The sequence below is a fragment of the Rhincodon typus genome, chromosome 37 (genome assembly GCF_021869965.1).
Source record: "Rhincodon typus isolate 14 chromosome 37, sRhiTyp1.1, whole genome shotgun sequence".
Classification (NCBI taxonomy): Eukaryota; Metazoa; Chordata; class Chondrichthyes; order Orectolobiformes; family Rhincodontidae; genus Rhincodon; species Rhincodon typus.
This window is the reverse complement of record NC_063368.1, coordinates 10,481,951-10,507,562: the sequence shown is the minus strand read 5'-3', so window position 1 is coordinate 10,507,562 and position 25,612 is coordinate 10,481,951. Positions and strand designations below refer to the sequence as shown.

General features: G+C 40.8%; 1 protein-coding gene across 4 annotated transcripts in view; it reads right to left on the bottom strand.

Moving 5' to 3' along the window:
* Positions 1-25,612, bottom strand: part of pla2g6 (phospholipase A2, group VI (cytosolic, calcium-independent)) — a 71,371-nt gene that overhangs the window by 32,180 nt on the left and 13,579 nt on the right. For all 4 annotated transcript variants that reach the window (XM_048617594.1, XM_048617597.1, XM_048617595.1 and 1 more), the window contains exons 4-6: positions 21,125-21,340; positions 18,565-18,748; positions 3,702-3,889 (exon numbers count right to left, since the gene is read on the bottom strand). In XM_048617594.1, coding sequence (XP_048473551.1) covers positions 3,702-3,889; positions 18,565-18,748; positions 21,125-21,340 — 588 coding nt within the window. The remainder of the gene's footprint in view (positions 1-3,701; positions 3,890-18,564; positions 18,749-21,124; positions 21,341-25,612) is intronic.

Here is a 25,612-nt window from a genome sequence, read left to right as displayed (position 1 = left end):
TTGGCCCAAAGTGAAGTGTCTCGTTCCTCTCTCCCTGTTCTCTCATGAAGGTAATGAGCAAATACACCTTCCTATACAACAATGATATTTTTTGTGTGATAGCCTTGAAGCTGAATATCAGAGTGACTGGTCAATGACTGGCTGGATAACCATGATCAAGCATGACTTACTCTTGAGGTATGCTTAAAAGAGAGACATACTGCTAAGATTTTCATCTTCAATTCATCAGACCAGATGCAAGAATACCAAATCTTAAGAGCATGCTGCTCCCTTTGAAATTTGGCATTCTTGCACCTGTGCTGATGAGTGCAAGACAGAAGCATGTCTCTTTTATCAACAATTCTCAGGTTTTGTACCATCAAGGAACCATTAGCACACTTCAAGACTCCTGAACATCAGCCAGGAGCTTCAGTTCTTACTGATTCTTTTCCTTCTAATTTAAAGGCACTATAATCAAGGGATGCCCCTATTGCTGCTCCAGCTAATGCCATCAATTTTAGCACAAACCAGGAATTAAACCTCGAATCCTCCTGATCCCAATGCCCTTTCCAACTGAATTACAATCAATTAATGCCATGGTATGATTTTAATTTTCCATTTAAATCTCTAAATAGCTAATGACAGCAACAGGAACAGATGAGAAAGTGTTTCATTGTCCAACATCCTCAACATTTCCCAGAAACCACAGTCACATCATGTGTCTTGACCTGCAGAGATTTTCAGTGACAAAGTTATATCTTATCTGTGTGAAACTTACACAGAATTGAAGTGGCATTTTGATCAACACTGTAACTGTAAAAGGAATATTTCAAAATAAAATGGCAAATAATTACAAGTATGCCCAAGTAATGGGCAAAAATATCCCAATTGGTAGATTGGCGTCTCTTAGCAACTACATTATAAATGCCAACTCTAGCCTTGTAGGTCAATTGTCTCAGAAAACACAATTGACTATTATCACAGTTAGAGAACAGACAATAGTGGTGAAGGGTTATTTCTCGGACTGGAAGAAGGGATCCAGTAGGTTCCCCAGCAGTCAGTACTGGGACTATTGCTTTCCTTGATATTTTAATGCCTTTGTCTTGGTTGCACAGGGCACAATTCAAAATCTGTAAATGACACACAATTTGAAAAGTATTTTGAATTTTGAGGAGGACAGAGATGGATTTCAAGAGGACGCAGATTTGTTCAGAAGAACAAAAAGAAAGAAAATACAAATAAAAAGGTTAAATTGTAAACGTAGCGCAAGAACAGAGAGACTTCGGGTATATGCGCATAATTCATTGAAGATGACAGGGCAGTTTGAAAATAGAGCTTTTAAAGACATGTAGGCTCTTAAGTTTTATAGATAGAGGCATACGGTACAAAAAGAAAGGAAGTTATATGAACCTTTATAAACACAGGTTTGGCCTCAACAGGAGAAGCACTGTACCCAATTATGGGCATCACACTTCAGGAAGGATGTTAATACCTTAGAGAGGGTGCAGGAATAATTTAGGGATGAGGGATTTCAGTTACAGGTATAGATTGGAGAAGCTGACTTGTTCTCCTTAAAGGAGAGAAGGTCGAGAGGAGATCTAATAGAGGTTTCCAAAATCACGGTGAGTCAACGCAAAGTAGATAGGGAGAAACTGTTCCCATTGGGTGGAACTGTCAAAAACCAAAGATCACCAAGTTAAAGTAATTAGCAACAGAACCAACGTGAGGGAAAACATTTTTACGCAGCAGTGGTTACAATCTGGAAAACATACCATGATGGAGTAATGGCATCAGATTCAATTGTTGCTTTTGAAAAGAAATCGGATAAGCAGTTTGAGTGTGTGTGTATACTAGGCTAAGGGGAACAGATAGGAGAGTAGGACTGGCTGAGACTTGCAGACAGATGGTACAGACACGATGGGCTGAAAGACTTTTTTCCGTGCTGTAATCATCCCAAGGTTTTCATTCTAAGAAAAAGCTCAGAAACAAAATAGTGTGATGCTACAAATCAGCCGTTAAAAACTGAAACTACTGAAAACTCTCAGCATCTGTGTAAAAGGAAGCAAAGGTAATGTTTCACATTGATAAGTTTTGTAATGATTATGCAACCATGCAATCCAAAAGTATTATAGAGAGTCATACAGCATGGAAACAGATCCTTCAGTCCAACTATTAAATGCTGACCAGATGTCCTAAATTAATCTAGTCCCATTTGCCAGCATTTGACCCATATCCCTCTAAACCCTTCCTATTCATGTATTGATCCAGGTGCATTTTAAATATTGTAATTGTACCAGCCTCTATCACTTCCTCTGGCAGTTCACGGCATACGTGCACCACCCTCTGCCCGTTAGGTCCCTTTTAAATCTTTCCCCTCTCACCTAAAACTAGAGGGCATAGGTTTAAGACTCCCCTACCCTTGGGGAAAGACCTTGATTATTCACCCCATCCATGCCCCTCACGATTTTATAAGCTTCTATAAGGTCACCCCTCTGTCTCCGACCCTCCAAGGAAAATAGAACCAGACTATTCAGCCTGTCCGTATAGCTCAAACCCTCCAACCCTGGCAACATCCTTGTAAATCTTTCCTGAACCCTTTCAAGTTTAACAACACCTTTCCAATAGCAGCATTATAACTGGCTTGCCAACAAATTTGGCTACATCAGTTTTTCTTAGTCAAGTTTTCAGGTTTATTGTCAGTCAAAACAGCATTGGCGGTGGTAAATTCAGCAAAGTGGTGGCCTGGAAATGATCAGAATTCCAGTTCTGGATCCCTCGGCAAAGTGTACATCCATATAGGAGAGGTCAAGATTCTATCACAAATGTGATGCACCCCATAGTTCAGCTTGAGAATCAAGCTGACGCATGAAAACTGACAAAAATATAAAAAAAGCTCACCAGCTGTCACTACCCATAGCCCAAGAATGAACTATCATGGAACTTGAGTATTGCCGAAAAAGGACACATTTTGTCAAAGTTTTTATTCTTACATTCTTGAGGATAATTCACAAGAAGTAGGGTGGTACTGCTGCTTCATAGCTCCAGGGGCCTGGGTTCGATTCCCCCTCGGGCAACTGTCTGTGTGGAGTTTGCACGTTCTCCCAATGTCTGCGTGGGTTACCTTCTGGTGTTCTGGTTTCCTCCCATACTCCAAAGATATGGAGGCGAGGTGGATTGACCATGCTAAATTGCCCCATTGTATTCAGGGATGTGTAGATTAGGTGGGTTTAGGGAATGGGTCAGGGTGGGATGCTCTGAGGGTCGGTGTGGACTTGTCGGGCCGAAGGGCCTGTTTTCACACTGTAGGGATTCTGTGGAAAGGTACCAAAGTAAAAGGAAGACATTTATAATGCAAGAGGAAAAAAAACGTGCAGATTATTCGGCAAATGAATTTCAAATAGATAGAGGTGTTACCATAAAGAACACACTAGTTAATGATGACTGACAGTTCATTGCCAACATTTTTTTTTTTTTTAAAAACAGGGCAGGTTGACACTGTTTGGTCCAGGCAGTTGCTGAGAAACAAACCAGAAAATGGCTGTCATCTAATTTGCTGCATTGAAACAGGCAGTGTGTGTGTACATCGTTAACAACAGAAAGGGAGATGAATAAATTTGAAGGATGGGGCAGGGTTCGAAACAGAACCACATGCAGTAATTAAGCAGCATTTGAAGGAAAGTAAAAATGGAGGAGCCGGAGATTAAAACATTTCTTGCCCTTACCCTGCCTGGATGAACTTCATGGCTGTATGGATTGGATAACCATTCGATCCAACAACATTACAACTGGCTTGGCAGTGGAGCAGGGATTTAGCTACATCAGTTTTTCCCAGTCGACACGCAATGTGAAGTGGTGTCTCGCCACTATTGCTCAAGTGATTCACTCCAACAGAGCGCTGTTTGCTGAACAACTGTGAATTAGAAACAGACATGAAAAAGGTGGAGAGAAAGGTCAGGACTTCTCCATCTGATACAGTAGGTGAATGTGGACTGGTTCATGGTCATTTAACCACTGTGCACCTGGGCTCACATCCAGCCTAAATGCACACTTAAGTCTCCCCTGCAAGATGGCCATTAAAATAACTTTGCTAAATAAATGTAGAAAGATCCAAGCCTGTTTCCAATGGGCACCAGCAGATTGAACAAACAGTCCATCATATAACAATAACAGACACTAGCGGGAGGCTTGGCACAGATACTTCACTTTGATCTAAGGAATTGAAATAGTAGTAATTTAAAGAGAAACACATGGATTGTGTTAAAATGCCTGTATTGATTTCAAGTCAATTCTGTTAATTTCAGCAATTTGCTTCAGTCCCTCAAATTCGGAAAGAAACCATATATCACCCTTATACGAATGTCTCTGAAAGAGAGTAAGATGCGGTCCATCGGTAGCAGTCCACTGTGTAAGCAAAAAGGTTTCCTTTTGAGAACAGCATCAAAAAACAGAAACAATTAGAAATCATGGTAAGGATGCCTGTGCTGGCAATATGAATGCAGGAAGGCAACCTTATATACTGCTTTTCACGATCCCCTGCATTAAAGCACAACCTGGTGCACAGAACAGTGGAGATACCATTCAAAGCATTAATGGGATTGATGAAAAAGGATCCAGTTCATGCTTGACGATTAAGATTATCTTCATAACGTTATTAAAGTTAATTTATTCCATTAAAATTGTAAGATGACTGTTAGCATTTGGAATATCACCGTGCCAAGACTTTGTCTACCTTTCGCAACTGTTTTTACCTGCCCACCAACCTTGTTACCAAGATTTATAAGTTTCATATTATAGCGAGCAAATTTAAATCCAGCCACACTGTTCAATTAATCAGCTTCTGATTGTCCAAAGCGACAATAGAAGATTTGATTCAGATAGTGATAAATGATGCTACAAGTTTCTTTTCATATTTCCTTTCTGTGGCAATAGAGGTTCAACAAACGCCAGTATTCAAGAGATTTTTGGAAGCTAGGCAATGGCCATAAAACATGTGAGTGGTTAAAATACAGCAGAAAATGATTAAATAGCAATTAGTAAACATGACTAGTGCTGTACCTAGGGAGTTGAGTGTCTAGGAGGAGTCGACCTGCAGTTTGCAACAAGGCGGTCATCCAGCAGTAAAACTAAATCGATTCTCAATATTGCCCACAATACTGTCTGGACTGTTGTCTACTGCTGTCTACTGCACACACATCCTTCAATGCTAAACCATAATTCAGAACATAAAAAAACAGGAGGAATAGGACAAGCAGTAGTTGGAGCCTAGCCTGCCATTCAATAAGGTTGTGGCTTAACTTCTACATTCATTCCAATTTCCTAATCAAACGCCACATTCCCTTGATTCTCTTTGCCCCTGCATTTGTTTTTTTTTCCCTCACACTGCTTCTTTTGCCAATTACTTTAAATCTAGCCATCTCATTTTAAAAGCCTTTTTACAAGCAGAAGTTTTTCCTTACTATACTGTCCAGACTCCTCATGATTTTGAACACCTCTATCAAATTTCCATTTAGCCTTCTCTTCTCCAAGGAAAGTCGTCCCAACGTTTCGAATTGGTCTTTTTAACTGAAGTTCCTCACCCCTGAAACTATTCTCATTCTGTTCAATATCTTCACATTCTTTCCTAAAGTATGGCACACAGACCCGACTCAACACTCCAGCTGAGACTAAACTGGTGCCTTCTACAAATTCAACTTAACCTCCAAACTTGCTCTTGTACTCAATCCCACTGATTATAAAGCGTAGGATACCAGATAACAAGGTGTAGAGCTGGATGAACACAGCAGGCCAAGCAGCATCAGAGGAGCAGGAAAGCTGACGTTTCGGGCCTAGATCCTTCTTCAGAAAATGTCAGATCTCAGATTCTCCAGCATCTACAGTTCCTACTATCCCTAGGATACCAGATGTTTTATTTGCCACTTTCTCAACTTCTCCTGCTACTTTCAATAACTAATGCATATATTCTGTCACTTGTCCACCGATTCATTCCACTAACTTCTGTATGCTTCTATTGAAGGTCTAAACTATGTTCTCAGTTTTCAATGCTTCCAAGTTTCGAATCGCCTACAAACTGTGAAATTCTGCCCTGCACATCACTATTTGTGAAGCTTAATTTCAAAATTACCACAGCAAAATCTTCAGAGTTAAATCAGCAGGACGATTTACACGTTTATTCAAAACCAAGGCATGAATGTCACAACACACAAGGAATCACACAAGGAATAAAGAAAACAGGATACAATTAAGAACAATTTAAAAAACAAACAAACCTACGGACATTGATTCAGGTGATTTTTGTCCGAGTCCAAGAGTCCAGTGAAGGTTAGGGTTATCATCGGACCTGAAACGTTAACACTGATTCTTTTCTTCACAGATGCTGCCAGACCTGCTGTGCTTTTCCAGCAACTTCTGCTTTTGTTCCAGTGAAGGTTCTTTTCTCTTGGAGTGTGGATTCAGGCAGGTTCAGCTGACTACAGGCAGAATCTTTTTTGTGGTTGTTGAAGACACAGCAATGCAGTTGATCTACTTTTCAGGTAAATACAAGGTTTCTTCCTGAAACTACCCCACGAAAGAGGTTGAGATTTGAGATTTTAGTCCAATATGGCATCTGACTGTAATGTTAGCAGCTTTGAAATCTTTACTAGACTGGAGCAAGATTATCGAGAAATTACAGAAGCTAAGGTGAGAATCTGGTTATGTGATTGTTTCTGGATGAGCCAAGTTTCAACTTGGAGGGCTTTCTATCCGTCTGGTCAGAATCAGTGTTCGTTTGTGAAAGGGCAATAGTGAGCCATGAGCATCATTTCACAAAAAAATGAGTTTCATAGCTCATGTGCAGAGATAGCTCATGTCATTCTACCTGACTTTGAGGGAATATACCTTGGCTGCTTTTCCATAGACAACCTAAACCTTATGATTTATGCACAATGGTTGCTTGTCCCTAAATGGTCTCCTAATGATACTTGATTCACCTCATTTCCAATAACAGATATAGTGGCTCTCACACTGGACTGGAATTACACCATTGTAGAAAATTCTCCTGTATACATCTGGGGAACTCTTTCCCCCATATTTGCCCTTTTCACTGCCACCATCCAAGTTTATAATTGAATAAAACATGTCAATCATTATAACTACAATAATTCTTGCATGTTTCTATAATGGAGCTTCATTGTTCCTTACTTCTCGGTAAATCAATTCTGTACTTGACCTCTCTGGAGCATGCTCCACATTCAGTAACACAAATGTCACCAACACATTTTCCTACCAGAGGTCTGAACATCCTTGACCATTGCTACACAGCCAAAGATGCCTACCACTCCATTCCCCGTTCACATTTTGGAAAATCAGACCACAACGTTGTGCTCCTCCTCCCAGCTGACAAGCAGAAACTGAACAGTTAGAACCCAGTATAGTGCTGGTCTCAGGAAATGGAAGGGCTTCTAGGTGATTGCTTACAGTCAGTTGACTAGAATGAGTGTGCCACTACCTTTACAGGCTTCATTAGTAAGTGTACAGATGACTGCGTGCCGAACAAGTTAATCCAACAGTCCTCAACCAGAAACCATGGATGAACTAGGAGATCCACTCTTCCACTGAAGTCCAGATCTGAGGCATTCAAATCAGGTGACCCTGACCTACACAGGAAATCCAGGTACGACCTTCGTGAGGCCATCAGGGACACCAAGAAGCAATACCAAACTAAGCTTGAGACCCAGACTAACCACATGGAACACCCATCATTTGTGGCGAGGCTTACACAACATACACATCCGCAAAGCAAAGTCGAACAGAGCCCAGTCTATCACGCAGACCAGCCTCTCATCCACTGACTTCAGCTATACACCCCGCTGCATCAGGAAAGCAACCAACATAATCAAACCCCTCCCACCCTGGTTATACTGTCTTCCACCCTCTTCCATTGGGCAGAACATATAAAAGTTTGAATGCACGCATGAATAGATTCAAGAACAGCTTCTTCCCTGCTGTTATCAGACTTTTGAATGGACCTCTTTAATGTTAATCTCTCTCTGCACCTACTGTAACACTGTATCCTGCACTCTGTTCTGTCACCCTGTTGCACTTGCATAGTACAATCTGCCTGTAAGGCATGTAAGACAACACTTTTCATTGTACCTCAGGACACATGACAGTAATAAATCAAATCAAATAAAATGAATGCCCTCCATGATCATTACTGCAACTTCTACCTCTTGCCTTCCTTTCCACAAAAATCTTATATGACCGCTTTCCAAACTTCTTTTTTCCCGCTTTATGACCCCATTTTGGTGCGTGAAAATTGCACTGACCTCAAAAGATCCTGGCAGGCGAACACATGATAGGTGCAGTTCAGACCTCAAGAAGCAGTCTGTTAGCCAAAACCCACCTTTTTTTAAAAAAAAAAATCAAGAATTTAAAGAGAACCATGCGGCCATAAGCAGCCAGTTCGAATTCTAGGGAATTCAGTCCCAGTTTTATTTAAGTGCAACCCTCCCAGCCTCTAAAAGTGATCTCTCCAGAGCTGGTCCCAGTGACCCAACAATCATTCTTCCAGCCGGATATTCATCTGTCTTATCCTGTGTAATATTCTCTCTCACATAGTAGTAGGAGTGATTCAGTGATCAGTAATGTTGAAGTCCTGCTTGCTACTTTAGTACCTAGTTTCCCAACTTCTGACTTCAAGACCACCTCCATTTTTCTGCCTATGTCGTGTGGACCACAACTGCAGGCTGCTCACACTTCCCACGGAGGGTGTTCTGCAGCTTTTCAGTGACATCCTCGAGCATATCAGCAGCGGGTCAACACGCCAGCTTGGACACATGCCTCAAGCTGCAGAAGCAGTTGTCCTGACACGAAAGATTAGGATATTAATGTATCTAAATAAAAATCACACTCTAGACCTATCAATAATATTATAGTATTCACACATTGGCTCATGCTCATAAAAGATGCCACCCTCAATTACTTCTTGCAATTAAACATATACTTATCATTATATCTTACTGCAACTTAATCTTTCAATAATTTCAGGAAAACTCATTATTCATTCTCACAGAGATCAAAGACTTTTTGTTCTAATTAATGAACCTAGAAGAAGAGTCGGTGTTCTAATACATTGACAAAGAGATGCTCAGTGCATCCTAGAGTCATGAGAGGTACAATATAAATGCAAGTTCTTTCTGTCCTGTACATTACTAAGCTTGAAAAGAATACAAGACAAGGAAAATCATGAACTAATCATAAGGCAATATTTTAGTTTAAGTTTCTTAAAAGTTGCAGGAGACCAGGAAGATAAAAGAAGATAAGTACTTTCACAGTTCACAGTTCCAGAGAAACAGTAGTAGTGTGGGCATTTGTGCAAAGAGTATTGATTTCAATGTAGTGAAGATACAGAGTAGAAGTAACAGCATGTGGGTTGATGTACTTGGAGCTTCAGTCCAAGAGCTTACAATTATTTACTGTTTTAACAATCCTCCAACTCAGTATGGCTAATTGCTGAGTGTTATGAACAAATTTGTTTACACAATCCTCTGGAACTTGGCAGCTCACCATTACAAAGGGAACAGTTTGACCCATTTCAGGTCCACAGGGACAGTGGGTTTCTCATCAAATGTGCACATAAGTCTCTAATTGCACAATGTGCTGCATAGAAATCATCCCAAGCAAACTTCATATCTTTCCAGTTTCGGCGAGAGTAGAAAGCTCATTAAACATGAAATCTGTCTCCGTACACAACACTACAAATGGCTGGCAAGGGGAACAGATAAAATAAAATCCCTCCTGCAAGTAGACTAAACACCTGTCACTACCAATATTTTGCTCCTAAATATTGCCTCATAATGCTAGAAGTCTGGCTGAAATACTGTTTAACCATTTCTATAGCTCTTCCATTTTGAACCTCAAGGGACAGGCATTTTTGTTTCACTTCAAACTCTTATGAAGGTCTAAAGGAAAGAAACTTTGTTAAAGAATCATGTACCTTTTTACTAACATTCCAGTACCAATGTGCCACCACAATGTTGGGTTTAAGGATCCTAGTTTTATCCATTTCATTTTTAGGCATGTTGGTTCACAAATTCTTCCGAGTCCTGACAGATATTCAGGATTTAGACAGCTCAAAGATCTTTTATGAAGTATGACACTGCAGGTCATTTAAGTACTCACATCAAAATGAACAACTTTTATTTATATAGTGCCGGTAACACAATAAAATGTTCCAAGATGCTTCACAGGAGCACTGTAAACCAAACCATGAGCAAGTCACAAAAAGGGATATTAGATGACAAAAAATTAATCTGAAACGTGAGCTGTCCAATCAGTGTCTCCACTTGTAAAGATCATATCGTTTTATTTTTGAATATTTTAAAATGTGGACTGATAGGAGAAAGAACTGTTTTGAAATCAGGGATTTACAAGAATTGCTGTAAGGCTTGAAAAGCATGTAACTCGACACTCATAACAAGCATCGTTTATAACATCTGCCTGCACAAACGGTAACTGAAGCTTAGTTTGCACACGAACTGGAGCTGAGGGGTTGTATACAGAGCTTTGGTTGGTAATAAGAAGCTTGTTTGTTTGCGGACTAGTAACCAGTATGCTGCCTCCCAACAGCCACGTGATTGGTTATCAGGTAGCTGAACAGATTGGGCCTGTGAACAAGACACAGAAAAGCTACACAGACTAGCAGCAACAAAAATTTGTTGCTGGAAAAGCTCAGCAGGTCTCGCAGCACCTGTGAAGGAAAAACAGAGTTAATGTTCGGGTCCGGTGACCCTTCCTCAGAACAAAGAGGAAGGGTCACCAGACCCGAAACGTTAACTTTGTCTTTTCCTTCATAGATGCTGCCAGACCTGCTGAGCGTTTCCAACAACTTTGTTTTTGTTCCTGATTTACAGCATCTGCAGTTCTCTCAGTTTTTATTACAGGCTAGCAGCAGCCCGGGAGCCCCCTTTCTTAGTTCACTGAAGTGAGGGCCTCTTTAAGCCTGAAGAAAACCTGTTTAACTTGCCTTCAACAGATGTTGTAAGCTGTGAGTTTTAATTGATAAGTCAGAAACCTTTTACAAGTAAAATCAACCACCCTGTCCCTCTAGAAAACGAGTGAATGGATGCAGAAAAGGAAGGCTGAGATGGTCCTTTCTGATCAGCAGGAACCACCTCATCAGATATTGTAAACAAAGACTAGTGACCTGCTTTCCCAGTTTTCCCTCCATGTGCTTGTTGTTCTGTCTACAAGTGTGTGTATGTCTATAGAGCAAGTTTATAGGGGAATTTGAGATTTAATTCATAGAGCTATTATGCCAATGGTTCATAACTGTTTGCCTATAGCTAGAGTCAATTTACTTATAATAAGTAGCAATTCAAATTAAGTACGCAAACTTGGACCATGCTTTCTGTCAACCGGAGTCTAGAAGGCAGAAAAATTTTGGAATGGAACAAAGACAGAAATTGCTGGAAAAGCTCTGTGGAGAGAAATCAGAGTTAACATTTCTGAACAGTCACTGGACCCAAAACGTTAACTCTGATTTCTCTCCACAGACGCTGCCAGACCTGTTGAGCTTTTCCAGCAATTTCTCGTTTTTGTTTCTGCTTTACAGCGTCTGCAGTTCTTTTGGTTTTTAAATTTTGGTATGATAGTGGCTTTTATAATCTGTATCTTTTGTGATGTCTCCAAGAATAGCAGAGCTTGATTTCAAGCGCACTACCCCAGGAGGTGACAGCTAGAAACTTGAAAGAAGCAGGTTTATTACTTTGTCAGTGCTAATTTGGTTAAACTTAGCCAAAACTGACTCTCACTGCAGACAAGTGCTGCAGATAGCAAAAACAACTGAATTATATTGAAATTGCTAAGAATAAAGTTATGAGATTTGCAAGTCTTTGCAGCTTTTACATTCAAGTTGTCTCACTAATCAAGAACAGAAGACAAACAGAGACAACAGAATGGTGAATTACATAGGCATAAGTCAGAAAAGGTAATAGCCAAAATGCACAGGCAAAATATACTCCATGGACTGTGTCCATCACTATGGACACAAGGGAGGAATCCAAACACTTGAAGAAGTGTTGCTCAGAGACATGAGACTGATCTTGGCGACAAAGATCTGAATTATGAAGGAAGGATTGAGTGAACTTGAAGAGAACTAACCTTACAAACGTAAGGAAATGGAAAATCAGGAAATTACTTAAAATTTAAACTGCCTTTAACACATTTTAACACATTAAAAGTCAAAGTTCATAGTGATATCAGGGAAATTTGAAGAATGATCGAGACAGGGAAAGAAATTCCAGTTTGAAGCTTAAGCAAAACCTTGATGACTTTTAAAGAACTATCAGAAGCTGCTGTGGGCAGTTTAAAATATTTCTGTATGGATAAACTGAGAATAGTCAACCTGTGATTATTGAGATTGCTGCAGGAAAGTGTCAAGACAAGGTCCTTCAATGATGCAGTCATGAGAATAAACTGCTCATGACCAGAAATAGAAACAGAAGTTGCTGGAAAAGCTCAGGAGGTCTGGCAGCATCTGTGAAGAAAAAAATCAGAGTTAACATTTCGGGTCCAGTGACCCTTCCTCAGAACTGATGGTCACTGGGAAAACGTCTGTTTATATGCTGAATATAGGCAGGGGGATGGAGTAGGCAGTAAACGTTGGGACAGATCTCCGAAAATAGAAGAGCAGTTGAATAGACACAGGAGTTGATAACAATCTGGCCAGAAGGGTGCATAGTTGTTAATGGGGACTGTTAATGACTAACAATAGGTAATGTATAATGGCAGGCTATGTGATAACAAGGCCTGGTGTGTGGAGTAGGGGTCTAGGACATAGGAGAGTTTAGGCCCTAAAATTATTGAACTCAATATCGAGTCCAGAGGGCTGCAGAGTCCCCAAGCGGAAAATGAGGTGTTGTTCTTCCAGCTTGCATTAAGCTTCGCTGGAACACTGCAGCAATCCAGAGACAGAGATGTTGGCCAGGGAACAGGGTGGGGTGTTAAAGTGGCAGGCAACAGGTAGCTAAGGGTCTTTTTTGCAAGCAGAACGTAGATGTCCTGTGAAGCGGTCACTCAGTCTACACTTCGTTTCTTCAAGGAGACCACATTGTGAGTAGCGAATGCAGTAGACTAGATTCTGGAAAGTGCAGGTGAAGTGTTGCTTCAACTGGAAGGTATGTTTGGGCCCTTGGATAGTGGGGAAGGAGGAGGTAAATGGGCAGGTGTTGCACCTTTACCGGTTACAGGAGAAAGTGCCATGGGGCTGGGGGGTGAAGGAAGAGTGGACCAGGGTATCCCAGAGGGAACGGTCCCTGCGGAAGGCAGACAAAGGAAGGGAGGGGAATATGTGTCTGGGTGGTGGCATCTTGCTGGAGGTGGTGGAAATAGCGTCTGATGATCTTCTGGATGTGGATGCTGGTGGGATGATAAGTGCTCATGACCAGGTTCAGACATTGGAAGCAGCCACTTCAGTCAGGCAGAAGGTTGGTTAGTACACTTGGAACGTCATCTTTAGTGAAAACAGGACATATACTGTATTGATAAAGTCAGCTAGGATAGCTGCAGAGCACTCACTGTTTACATGGCTTCAGGTGTGGCAGCTTGATTCTCTTATGCTGTGTCTCGATCGCTGAGTTTTAGTCAGTATCTACCAGGCTTTTGGCTGAGAATTTGCCTTTTCTTTTACAGATTTTCCAAACTTACGAGCCAGCCTGATGAAAATATCAGTTCTTAGGGTTTGTTTCATTGATTTTGCATTTTTTTCCACTTTCTTTCATCATCCTCTGCTGTTTCATTTCGGTTTCCCAAAATAACACAGTTGTTTGAAAACTTAAGTTTCAATTCTGAATGGCATTTCTTCAAATCGAGCTTTCTATTCTCTCAGTGGTCTACAGTATCTGTTTATTTTTATCTTTCTATGACCGTTTTCCACAGTCACACTCTCCCCCACATCACCTTCTGTCCGCCCACCAAAGTTCATACAACCAGACGTATGATCCTCGGCACTAACTACCCATTCTTAGCACCATTTATTTCGTCAAATGGCCATGATTCAATGTGAAACTTGACTGCTTGCTCCAGGGGATGGATCTACTATTGTGAGCAAATACATTTTTCCATCTGTGGAAGCAGTCATTGCAGGTTTGTAATGCATCTTACTGCAGCACAGATCAGTCAATTTCAATGTAGAAAGAGATTTCAGCTTTGGAAAGATATTTTAAAATCAAGACTTAAGGTTTCCATTCCACAAGCACTTAATCCAAAGCCAAATAATTGGAATGTCGAAGGCAGAGATGTACCGCACGGAAGCAGATCCTTCGGTCTAACTCATCCATGCCGACCAGATATCCTAAATGAATCTAGTCCCCTTTGCCAGCATTTAGCCAATATCCCTCTAAATCCTTCCTACTGATCCACCAAGTACTAAAAGCTGAAGGTGTTGACCCAACAGAGCTAGGAAAATCAGATTGGGCAGTACTCTGAGCATTCAAATGTACAACTCAAGCTACCAAGATAACAAAGGCTTTGGACAACTTTTATGTTCTACAGCCTGTTGCCTATGCAGAACCAAAATGTTAATCAAATCAGAGTCTACATTAGCAAAGAGTCAAATCCAAGTACAAAACAAGTGCCTCCTGCCAAGTTCTTTTCCAAGACCATAAATTATAATTACAGCATAAAATCCTCCTTTCCTTGGGCCAATAAGGAAATGGCTCGAACAGTGTCTTCATTCCACAGTACCAAAATGATTCCTTTTGATAAAAATTCTTGAGTGAAAAGTCAGATAGCAAGGAGGATTATTGGGGTCTTCAGGCACCACAGCCAAGTCTGACCATCTCTTCACACTGACCCTTGTTGGAAGTGTCAGTCAACAATAATCAGAACCCCACCTGGTTGCTTTCTTAGCTGAAAAGGGGGAGACACAGGGACCACGTTTCCACCCACCACCGCTCTCCCGCTTACATCCCACTTCTCTCCAGCCCTGCCCAAGCACTGTCAGCAAAAATGTAACCTGGAAGTTTGTTCATCTGTACGGTCAAATGAAATACTGATCGAGTGTGTTCAGGGATATCCACATATGAAGAGGTGCACCACAGCATGAATACACTAATGTGCACTTTGTGAAGACGTGAAACAGTCACACTGTGTTACACATCTTAAATATTTCTGCAAAGTGGGATGTGCTGCTAAAGCTTTCCCCGGCACTCATCAGGACAAACGCCAAGTTGATAATCTGACTTGCCAACCTATCTGCACCCTTTTTTCCTGTAGTAAAAATTGCGGTGATCCTCTGAAATTTGGAATTCTTGCATTAGCTTTGACGTGTACAAGATAAATATGTTCAACAACTTGTCTTTCTTTTCAGCAAGACCCAAATATTTCAAAATTTTCCTTGCCACCATTTGCCAGAGGCAAGCAACCAACTTGCTACAAAGCCTCTGTCAATGACAAACTTTTTGTATAGAAGAAAACTTGAAAAGTAGGCCCGTCAGCAAGTAAACTTTTCACCTGTCTTGTTCATAGTCCAGGTGTGACTACGATAATTATAGACTTTCCAGTTCCCTTCCAAGTATTGTCCCTCCCTAACTCCTACATAAATGAAGCAAATTTATCAATACACCTTTTAGGTTTTCGATCACTGCAGAAAGGACTTAACAATTGTTGTACTTAAGTTCCGGTCTAGGTTCATTAGGTCAAATTGCTCAAAACAGCCATATCACATTTAAGCATTTGTTTTAACATCTAAATGCCACACAACTTAAAAATGTTTTGACCAAGATGATCTGTTCCTTACTATTTATGAATCCGTTGTCTGAGTATCTCTTACAAAAGTTTTTGCAGAAATTATTGGGACAATAATACACGCTTGCAAAGCACATTTAATCTCGAACCATTATAGGCAATTTTCCCCACAATCTGTGTGCGCACGCAGCTGCTCCAAGGTTCCATACACAGCAAGTGGTGTCGGCGGGCAAATAGTGGTATTGACCTTTGCCACATACAGACCTCAAAGGTCCACACAGCCAGTAAGAAAATGAGAGGAAACACTGATTATAATACATGGTGTTAATGTGTGGTGTTTTGCAGTAACCTGGAAAATTTCACCTCAAAACGCACAATATAGAGAACCTGGCTTTGCACAAAGCTTAGCAAGTATTCTGCTTAAGCTAAACCTGGATAGAGTGCTGGTTTTGCAGAATGCACTGGTTACAAAGAGTGCTGCAGTTGTGGACAACATACTAGACGCAGGGTAAAATGTACAGCTCTGCTAAAAGCTCTACTGGACAAACTTACGAGAAAAGCACAGCCACAGTGTTACTAGCCGTGAAGTTCTGGGATTATAAAGTGAAGGGAGTCAGGTGCATAGCTGGGAAGGTGGTGAAAGCTCTTCACTCTATCTAATCTGTATTGTATCTGACCTGAGTATAAGATGTCATCATCGGCTGCAGAGAGACATATCTATGTTCCATTTCTCAGAAATGTCACCCTTCACCTTTAGAAGCACAAAAACAAGTATTAATAAATATACATGCCCACCACATACACACACGCACCTTTCATAATCTACAAATTAAACTCCCACAGGCAAAATCGTTGATTGATACAAGATCATTTTATCCAACTATCTCTTGCAATGATTCTCTCTCTTCTTCTCCATATGGTCCTGCTATACACTGCGCTATACTTCTAACCGCAGTCTGAAGTGACTGGGAGCACAGCCTGATCCATTTTCTCATGCACACACTTTACAACAGGAGTTCACCTGCTCAGAAGCAGAATCCTGGCCTTCTTTACCGAGGGAATACTGGCTGAACTCAGCTATTTTACCTACCTGCACTCTTCTAAACCAAAGAGCAATCTACAGAAGTCAAACTTGTCACTCTAAAAGCAAACTGCTGGTAAATTTGACAGGTCTGTGAACAGAGATACAGAGTGAACCTTGCGTCAAATTGGCTTCTATTCTGAAGTTACATTCACTTCAAGTGTTAACTCTGTTTTTCTTTCCACTGATCCTGCCAGACCTGCTGAGTTTCTCCCACACTTCCTATTTTGTTTCAGATTTCCAACATCAGCAGCATATTATTTTTATATAGCTTTTCTCCCCCCATTAGCTTTTATTTAAGTCAATATACAGTCAGATTTGCTACGTGTAAGAGTGTAACAGTGTAGGCACTATTAAATCTAATTCGGTCAAACTAAGCACCTCAAAGTGTCTGCCAGACAATCAGCTCCAGCTGTCTAACGTTGCATCCTCAATGCTGCAACTGCAATTACAAATTCCATAATAAAAAAATTCCCTTTTATCTTTCCTTGGTTGCAGGCTTCACAGAGCAATCTAAAAAATCCACCTAATCTGAAATATCTCTGACCCCAATTGAGCGCTATTTATAAAAATTACAATTTCAAATTAAACCAACACAATGTCGCTAAATAAGATATTGCTGATTCCCATTAGTTGCGTGATTACCTTCTCCGTCTTTTCAGAAGGCTAATCATCACTGGTAAGGATGTAAATACAGTGAACTATTTCACAAAATATAACAGACATTTCTCAGTGAGAAGAGTTGGCAATTGCCAGCTAGGTTTGAGATTAGAAGTTTACCTCCGCTAGAATACACAATGCATTTTGTGGTAACTAATCTACTTCACAATCTCTGCCCAAATACACTGTGTAATTAGGTATATTTTGTGGCAATTGCAATCTCGTTGATTGTTCCATGAGTAACTCAAAATTATCACTACAGGAAATAATAGGTTCTTCAAAACTTGAATCCCTCTGATGCCAGCTAACACATTTACAAATTTGCAGATAAATTCCATTTAAAAGTATTTTGTACAGGCTGCCAAATTCCCCATCAAGAATCAAATGGACTAAACATCACTTTAGCTATTTCCGTTCTCCATACAGCAAGTGTGACACCTCCACAAATAATGTGAGAAGCAGCCCTGGATCCACATGATAGATTTCACATTAGATTGAAGTGCAAATAAAAGTTGTTTTTTCTGTCTTGGAGAGGGCCGCAGGAAATTTACCAGAATGGAAACAGGGATGAGGAACTTCAGTTTGAATAAAGAGACTTAGAGAACCGGAGAGTATTCTCCTTGGAACAGAGAGAGTCAGGCATGTTCTAAAAGAGGAGTTCAAAATTATGAAGGGTCTTGATAGTGTGGATAATCAGAAATTGTTTTCATCAGGAGGGCTGGCAACCAGCAAAAACACATATTTAAGATAATTGGCAAAACAACTAGAGGGGAGATGGGATGATTTTTTTTGAAATGCACACACTGTTTTGAACTAGAATTCCTTATAGGGTGCAGGCAGCAGAATTAAAGGCCACTTTCAAAAACTAATTATATATAATTTTGAAAATATGTATCTGAAAATATTTTCAAAAATCAGTAATGTGAGGCAACAGCAGGGTGGAGGAACCTGATCAAAAAGTTCTTTCAAAGAGCTGAAAAGTCACAATGCATTGAACAGCTTCTGCCTGGGCCAGAAAATAAACTGAGTTTATTTTGTTAAACAAAACATTTCAAAGGACAAAGAAGAAATGAAATGCATAGGGAATTATGGAAGCGATTACAGAATTTGGCCATTACCTCAATCATCTGGCAGTTAGACTGACGAGCTGCGTAGTGGAAGACAGTTTCCCCATTCTTGTCGGCAATGTCCAACCTGACTCCACATCCTTCCACCAGCTCGCGAACACAGTCAATATCATCCTTCTTGCAAGCAAGGTGCAGAGGGGTCATCCCCTCTTCGCTCTCCGTATCATTTATGCAGCTGTACAGAGAACTACACATTAGTCCCACAAGTAATGCGATTATACATAAAAATTGAGCATCGGTAATACCGCATTGAACAAAAGGACCAAGCCAACTGTGTGCCTTCAGGACGAGATGATCTTGCTGGTGACATCACAAATGTCAGCATCACAGAAAATAAACTGGAAACCAATTTAATTTTCTACTTTTATCTCTAGACTAATTTACAACTTTTATTTTTGAAGGAGAAATCTATCTTTCACATGACTAAGTTCTAGCTCCCTAAGGTTCTCTGTTGTGTTCAAGATATATCTTCCCTCTCTTCCAGAGCAGCCATGCATCTGCTTAGCTTTCATAACTGATCCAGCCTCAGTCTTTTATAATCTGTCCCAGTCTCCATTCTTTCAGCAACTGCGCTGGGTTTCTATTAGGATGAACAAAGGGTTGTCCACATGAAGTACTTGTTCTGTTTCTCTTGCCACAAGTGCTGCCTGGTCTGCTATTTCCAACATCTTCTGGTTTTATTTCAATCATAGATGTGTTTGGCTATTGCTCGGGTATATTTGTTGTTGGACATCCCAAAAACTGTCTCTGGCATTAACTTGCTCATAGGGAAAGTCAGACAGCCAATTCCACAACCATTAAGAGTTCTGATTACAAGTTTCCTTCTACAATTAACATAATCTGTAGGCGTAAAATAAAAATCAGTTAAGTGTTGGTGCAAACTGGGGATTCTCGACTAGACTTCAGGACATCAAGTAGTTTATTTGAATTCATTCCATGGAGAAAATATGGACACAAAAACCAGGCAATGACCATCAGCAACACGAGAGAAACCAAGCATCTTTTCATGACATTTAGCAGCATTACTTTCACTAGATGTCCCATCATCTGCATCTTGCAGGTTCCTGGACCAGCCATGTTAACACTAACTGATAAAACAAATCATAGGATAGGAATTCTGCTACAAGTACTTCACATCCTGACATCCTATAGTGTGTCCACTATGTACAGGGCACAACAAGTGCAACATCCATCCAAAGCAGCTCACTTGATCAATACCCTATTCATCACTTTAAGCATTCATTCCCTCTACCACCAGTAAACAGTGCATCAGTGTACACCACTTACAAGACATACTGCTATAACACACCAAGGCACCTTCAACAGAATCATTCACCCTCATGACTTCTGCCACTTCAAACATCAGGGGCAGCATATTCATGAGAACATCCATCACCTGCAAGTTCACTTCTAAGCCACACACCATCTTGGTTTACAACTATGTATTCTTTTCCTTCACTGTCACTGGGTCAAAACCATGAAGCTCCCTTCCTAAAGGGTAATGGACAGCTCACCGATACCTTCTTAAGGGCAATTAGGGAAGGCCATTAACTGTTGGTCTTGCCAAGGACATGAAACTAAAAGGCCTACAGAGACTGCAAAATACAATTTCCAACTGCTCCAATCTTCTCTCCACACCCTCAAATACAAAAATAATGATTCAGTTTGTCCTTTAGGTCTCAGCAGCTGCATTTTCTATCATGGCCATGAAAATAGGCTTTTAAATAGATCCCAAAGTCATGGTTGATACAAGCATCACCAAGAATAACTCTGATTTTCAGCCTACCCTTCTCCCCATTTTTCCATCTCTCACTATCTAATGAGTAGTTAAACTTAGGGTTACTATAAATACTAAACCGGACACTATAATTCCAGTGTCCCAAAGCCAGACCTTGTTAATACTGTCTTTTTATCCTTTTCTGGAACTTTATTCCTTTGGTCCTTCTCCCACCCATCCTTTAAGGATACTTCTCGATTTACTTCTATAGTAGCCTTTTTGTCTCCATCCTAACGACAGAGAGACCAGTGTGCTTTCCCTCTGGGAGCAGTTTTCCTCTTGATTTTCAGGGCTGGGGAAACCATTTTCTAACTGAAGTCAGCCTCTAGCATTCATACTCACAATTTAATGGAATTAAGGTAAAACATCTCTTACATGATATATCCCTCAGCTTCGAAAATACATCCCTAAACTCAACACTCTGACACTTTCAATTTTTCATTTCCGACCATCCTGTTAAGCTTGCTACCTTGCAGCATTACAGATCCACCCTTAACAAATTGACTGCAGCGGTTCAAAAACGCCACCCAATACCACCTTCTCAAGAGAAATTAGGGATGGGCACTGAAATGCTGGCCCAGCCACCAAAGCCCACATTCAATTAATGAATTTTAAAATGCTGAATTTCAGGCAGGTGGTTCTAGGCCATGAATTCATTTGGAACTAGGAGAGTACAAATACAATATTAACCACTTCACAACTATACATAGGAAACACAAGGCAGACATTTACAGTGCATGCACCTCCCTCTACATCTTCCAGATAAATCCATACCACATAATATGATTGTGGCGAAAGCTCTCTTTCATGCTCATCTCTACGGCTACGTGAGCCAAGGACCAGTTCGGATGGCTTCGCAAACAGTCAGTCAGCTGTTGTACAGTGTCAACTTTCAGCGAGTCTGGTGAGATCTCATAAAATGGCCTTATCTTCGTTGCAAACTGTACGAACATTGCTTTTGCCTCCACTTCAGAGCTCACCTGGAACAACCTGTAGAGACACAAGACACAAAAGCTAATCAATTTCTAATGAAGTTACGTGCTCCTTTTCTTCAAACTTTCCTCCATATTTGGACTGGTAGTGATTTGGAGGCAAGAATCTCTTCCCTTCCAAAATCATTTTTCTGACTCAGACGTTTGGCCTGCAATTTTCAAGTGCTCATTACAGTGCACTGGTTGCACAAAGCTGCTTTTAAAAGGAGCTCAATGTATTCAACAATGCACCTCCTGCTGGTTAAATGATCTTACTTTATGCCACAAACAAATTCACTCAAGGGAAGAAGACGACTGTAGCCAAAAAAACTTCGTGGCTGCCAACCCAAGAATCTACTGGCTCTGCCTTGCACCTCAACCGATGCTGCTTTATGTACATCAACAGGCCCTAATAAATTACTTGGACAAACTGCAAGTGCATGGAATTGGAGCTAATCATGGGACAGTAAATAATTGGGAGATAGTAAATAGGGAGTAAAGACAGAGGATTCACCCTCTATGCAGAGGGATGTAACCAATGGAGCTCCCAATGAATCTCATGTGTCCTCATGCATACCAAAAGGATGTCTAGAATGTTGACCTTTACCTTGAGAAGGTTGGGGGAATTCAAAATTTCAGAACTTATGCTTCAGTTGTACCAGATCCCATCTGGAGTAATGTGCTTGGATCAGGAGCAGGGAGAGGGCAGGGAGAGAAATCATGACCCCTGGTGCTTCTCCTGTTCCTGGAACCCTTATCCCCTGACCTCACCCACCACTCACCTTCAACGTTTAACCCTCCACTTCACATCACTCAAATATCCAGAATTGGAAAACCGTTATAGCGGGGTTGAGCAGTTTTGTTAAACCTATTTTTAAAAATGCAGCCTTTTGCAGTCTAAGCCTTTAATTCTAAATTGAAACTAACTACACTCACAAATACCGACCATGAAGCAAAATATAAAGTGCAAAATACTGTAGACACTGCAAACAAGATATAAAATTACTTTTTTCAGAGGCTATGTTTTCGTTTTCAAGAGCTTCTTTTTCATTCTCACTAACTCTTCTATTAAATGATGCATTCACACAGTAACATAACCTTCTGCATTTGTGTTGATGCATGGTGATTTAGGGCTCATACGTAAGGAAAATTAGAAGAATTCAGTAATATCCTCAAAAATCACTCCCTCATTCAAGATAAAGCACAAGGTGGGCATTAATTTATGAGACAACACAGTTTTTAAATTGACACAAGACAACATCATAAGTTAGTAAAAATTATTTTCAAAATAACTAATACATTTATTAATGTAAAAAGATATCACCATAAACACACCCTGCCACAGACTGGTCAAATCAGCAAATGTATTTCTATCACATATGCACAAAGTTGGAAGATTTTAACCAGACAGCTATAGAGTCATAGAGTCATACAGCACAGAAACAGACTTTCAATTCAACTCGTCCATACTGACCAAGTTTCCCAAACTAAACTACTCCCAATTGCCTCCATTTGGCCCATACCCCTTTAAACCTTTCCTATTCATGTACCTGTCCAAATGGCTTTTAAATGCTGTACCTGGATTTACAACCTTCCTCTGGCAGTTCATCCAAAATATAAACCACCCTGTGTGAAAACACTGCCCCTAATGTCCCTTTTAAATCTTTCTCCTTTTCCCTTAAAAAATGCCCCCTTGTTTTGAACTCCTCCGTCCTATGGAAAAGACCGCTGCTATTCACTTGATCCATGCCCCTCATAATCTGATAACCTCCTACGCTCCAGTGAAAAATGTCCCAGCCCATACAGCCTCTCAATACAAGTCAAACCCTCCAGCGTCTGCAACATCCCGATAGATCTTTTTGAAAACTCTCCAATTTAATAACATCCTTCCAAAGCAGGGTGACTAGAACTGTACACAGTACTCCAAAAGCAATGAAATTACAACTCTTTTTATGGTGTCTCAAATTTAAATTTAACAAGTGTCATAATGTTCATTACAATAACGTCCACTGCATTTTGCCCAGAGAATAGAGAAACTTTAAGCTAGAGATTCTACATACATCGCCTCAGTAATTTCAAGATTAGTTGGCTTCCAGTTAACCAAATGATTCTTTTGTTGATAGGTTTAAACCTGTCTCTAGATTTTGCAGCTTCCCTCTCCATCCCACTTCACCTTGCAGCCTCGCTCTCTCCCCGACTAATCCCAAAGACTCATTCACCTCGCTCTCTCTCTCTCCCCTACACCCTTGGAGCCATCCCCCCCCACTCCCACATCCCACACCCCAGCAGCACATTATCAGTCTAGCCAGACTCCAAACTGTCACCAGCAAACAGATAACCCCAGATCCACTGAAAACCAAGGTACACTTTTGCCATTGCAAAAGTCTACCTTCATCCAAACTCGCACACAAACCCTGACCTTCCAAAAGTTGGCCCTCTCCAGTGTCAGCTTCAATCAAGGGGCTCACAGTTCACGATTCAAACCAAAAGACAGCTCCAGTTCCCCTGGCAACTGCCTCAATGCTTGATGTTCCTCCAATCAAAAGCTGATTTGCTCACATGGTTATTACTGATTTAAGCTGACTACTGATTCTATCAGCAACAACCATTGGAAAGAAACAGCCATGACTGGAAGAGCAGCTCCTGGTGATTGTGGTTCCTGTGGCTGAAGGTTCTAGGGCGCCGTTGTTTAGAGGCCTTACAAGTATTCCGAAATTTGTCAGTTCCTTTTGTCCTTTAGTGGACCTGCATAAACTGGAGTACAGTCAAGGGCAGACTACAATCGCCCAGAATGCGCTAGCTGTGAAAACCAATGGCCAAGGACAACTCGATCTCAAGCACTGGAACGCCACCCTGGTATGGGACCCATCACGTGATGGAGATGTTTGTTGGAAGTGATGATTTTGCCGTTCCAACTTGCTTATCTCACTGAGATATGAACTTTAATCACATCTCCAAACAATTTTAAGAAGTTTGCTAGAAATGGAGATTTTGATGTGCAAAGTTGTTTGTCTCACTGAGATTTGCAATTTAGTAGCATCTACAATGGATTTTACGAATTTGCCAGTATTTTGGAGAAGTTTAGAATAAATGGTGATTTTGGTGTTCAACCTTGCTTTTCTTTGCGATTTATGCCCTTCATGCGCTCAATTTTTTTTAATTCATTCATGGGACATGGGCACATTGGTTGGCCAGCAGTTACTGCCCTTCCCTAGTTGCCCTTGATTCTGAACACATCACAGCCAGTGAAACAGAGACAGTGCTATCCAAGCCCAGCTCCCCACTGAAGGCAAGGGCCCAAGTGATTAGCACCCGTTACCATAATTAGGAAGAGAGTTCATTAGGTCAAAACCTGGAACTCCCTTCCTAATGGCATTACTGGTATACCTGCACCAAATGGACTGCAGGAGTTCAAGAAGGCAGTGCCTTACCACCTTCTCAAGGGCTACTGGGGATAGGCAATAAATGCTCCTCCAGCCAGCAATGCTCATGTCCCACAAGTGATTTTTTTTTGTTTAAAAATCATATGCTGTCTTACCTCCCAAGTCCTAACCCCACTCCGGGGAAGGTATTTTCACCTTGGAAGCCTACAATGACCAGAGTAACGAGGGTCAAAATTATGTTCCCTTGAGTTTAATTTAATCTGGGTGTTGAAAATGATCAAATAATTAAATCGGGCAGTATAAGAGAAACTATTTCCTCTGGAAGCAGAAAACAAAATAAAAACAGCATCATCTTAAAACTGAAGCGAGGCCACTTAGGAGTCAAATCAGCAAGCACTTTTTGCATATAAAGGACAGTGGAAATCTGTAACACTTTCCCTCAGAAGACTGTGGGTGCTGGGTCAATTGAAACTTTCAAAACAGAAATCAATCCAGCAAAGGTGTCAAGCGATATGGAACAATGACGGGTGGATGGGGTTGAGATGCACATCAACAATGATCTAACTGAATGGCAAAACAGGCTGACAATTATCAAGTGGCTCACTCCAGTCCCCACATTTTCAACTTTCTAAATGTAATGCTGGCCAACAATACAAAATACAATATTAGAAACAATCAAAACCAAACACTGCCCTTACACTTCTGGAATTTAGGCTTGAATCCAGCTTCAACAGAGGAGACAAAGGCCTGATTTTTGATGACTGCATGGAACCTACATGAACTACCATGCCTGAAGAAGTTTGTGCAAAGATTTTGAAGAGTCCCCCTCACAAGCTTCTGAAGAAGCACATTTTACACAGGCAACTGTAAACACCTGAAGTAGCTTTAAGCTACTGAGTGTTCGCTGA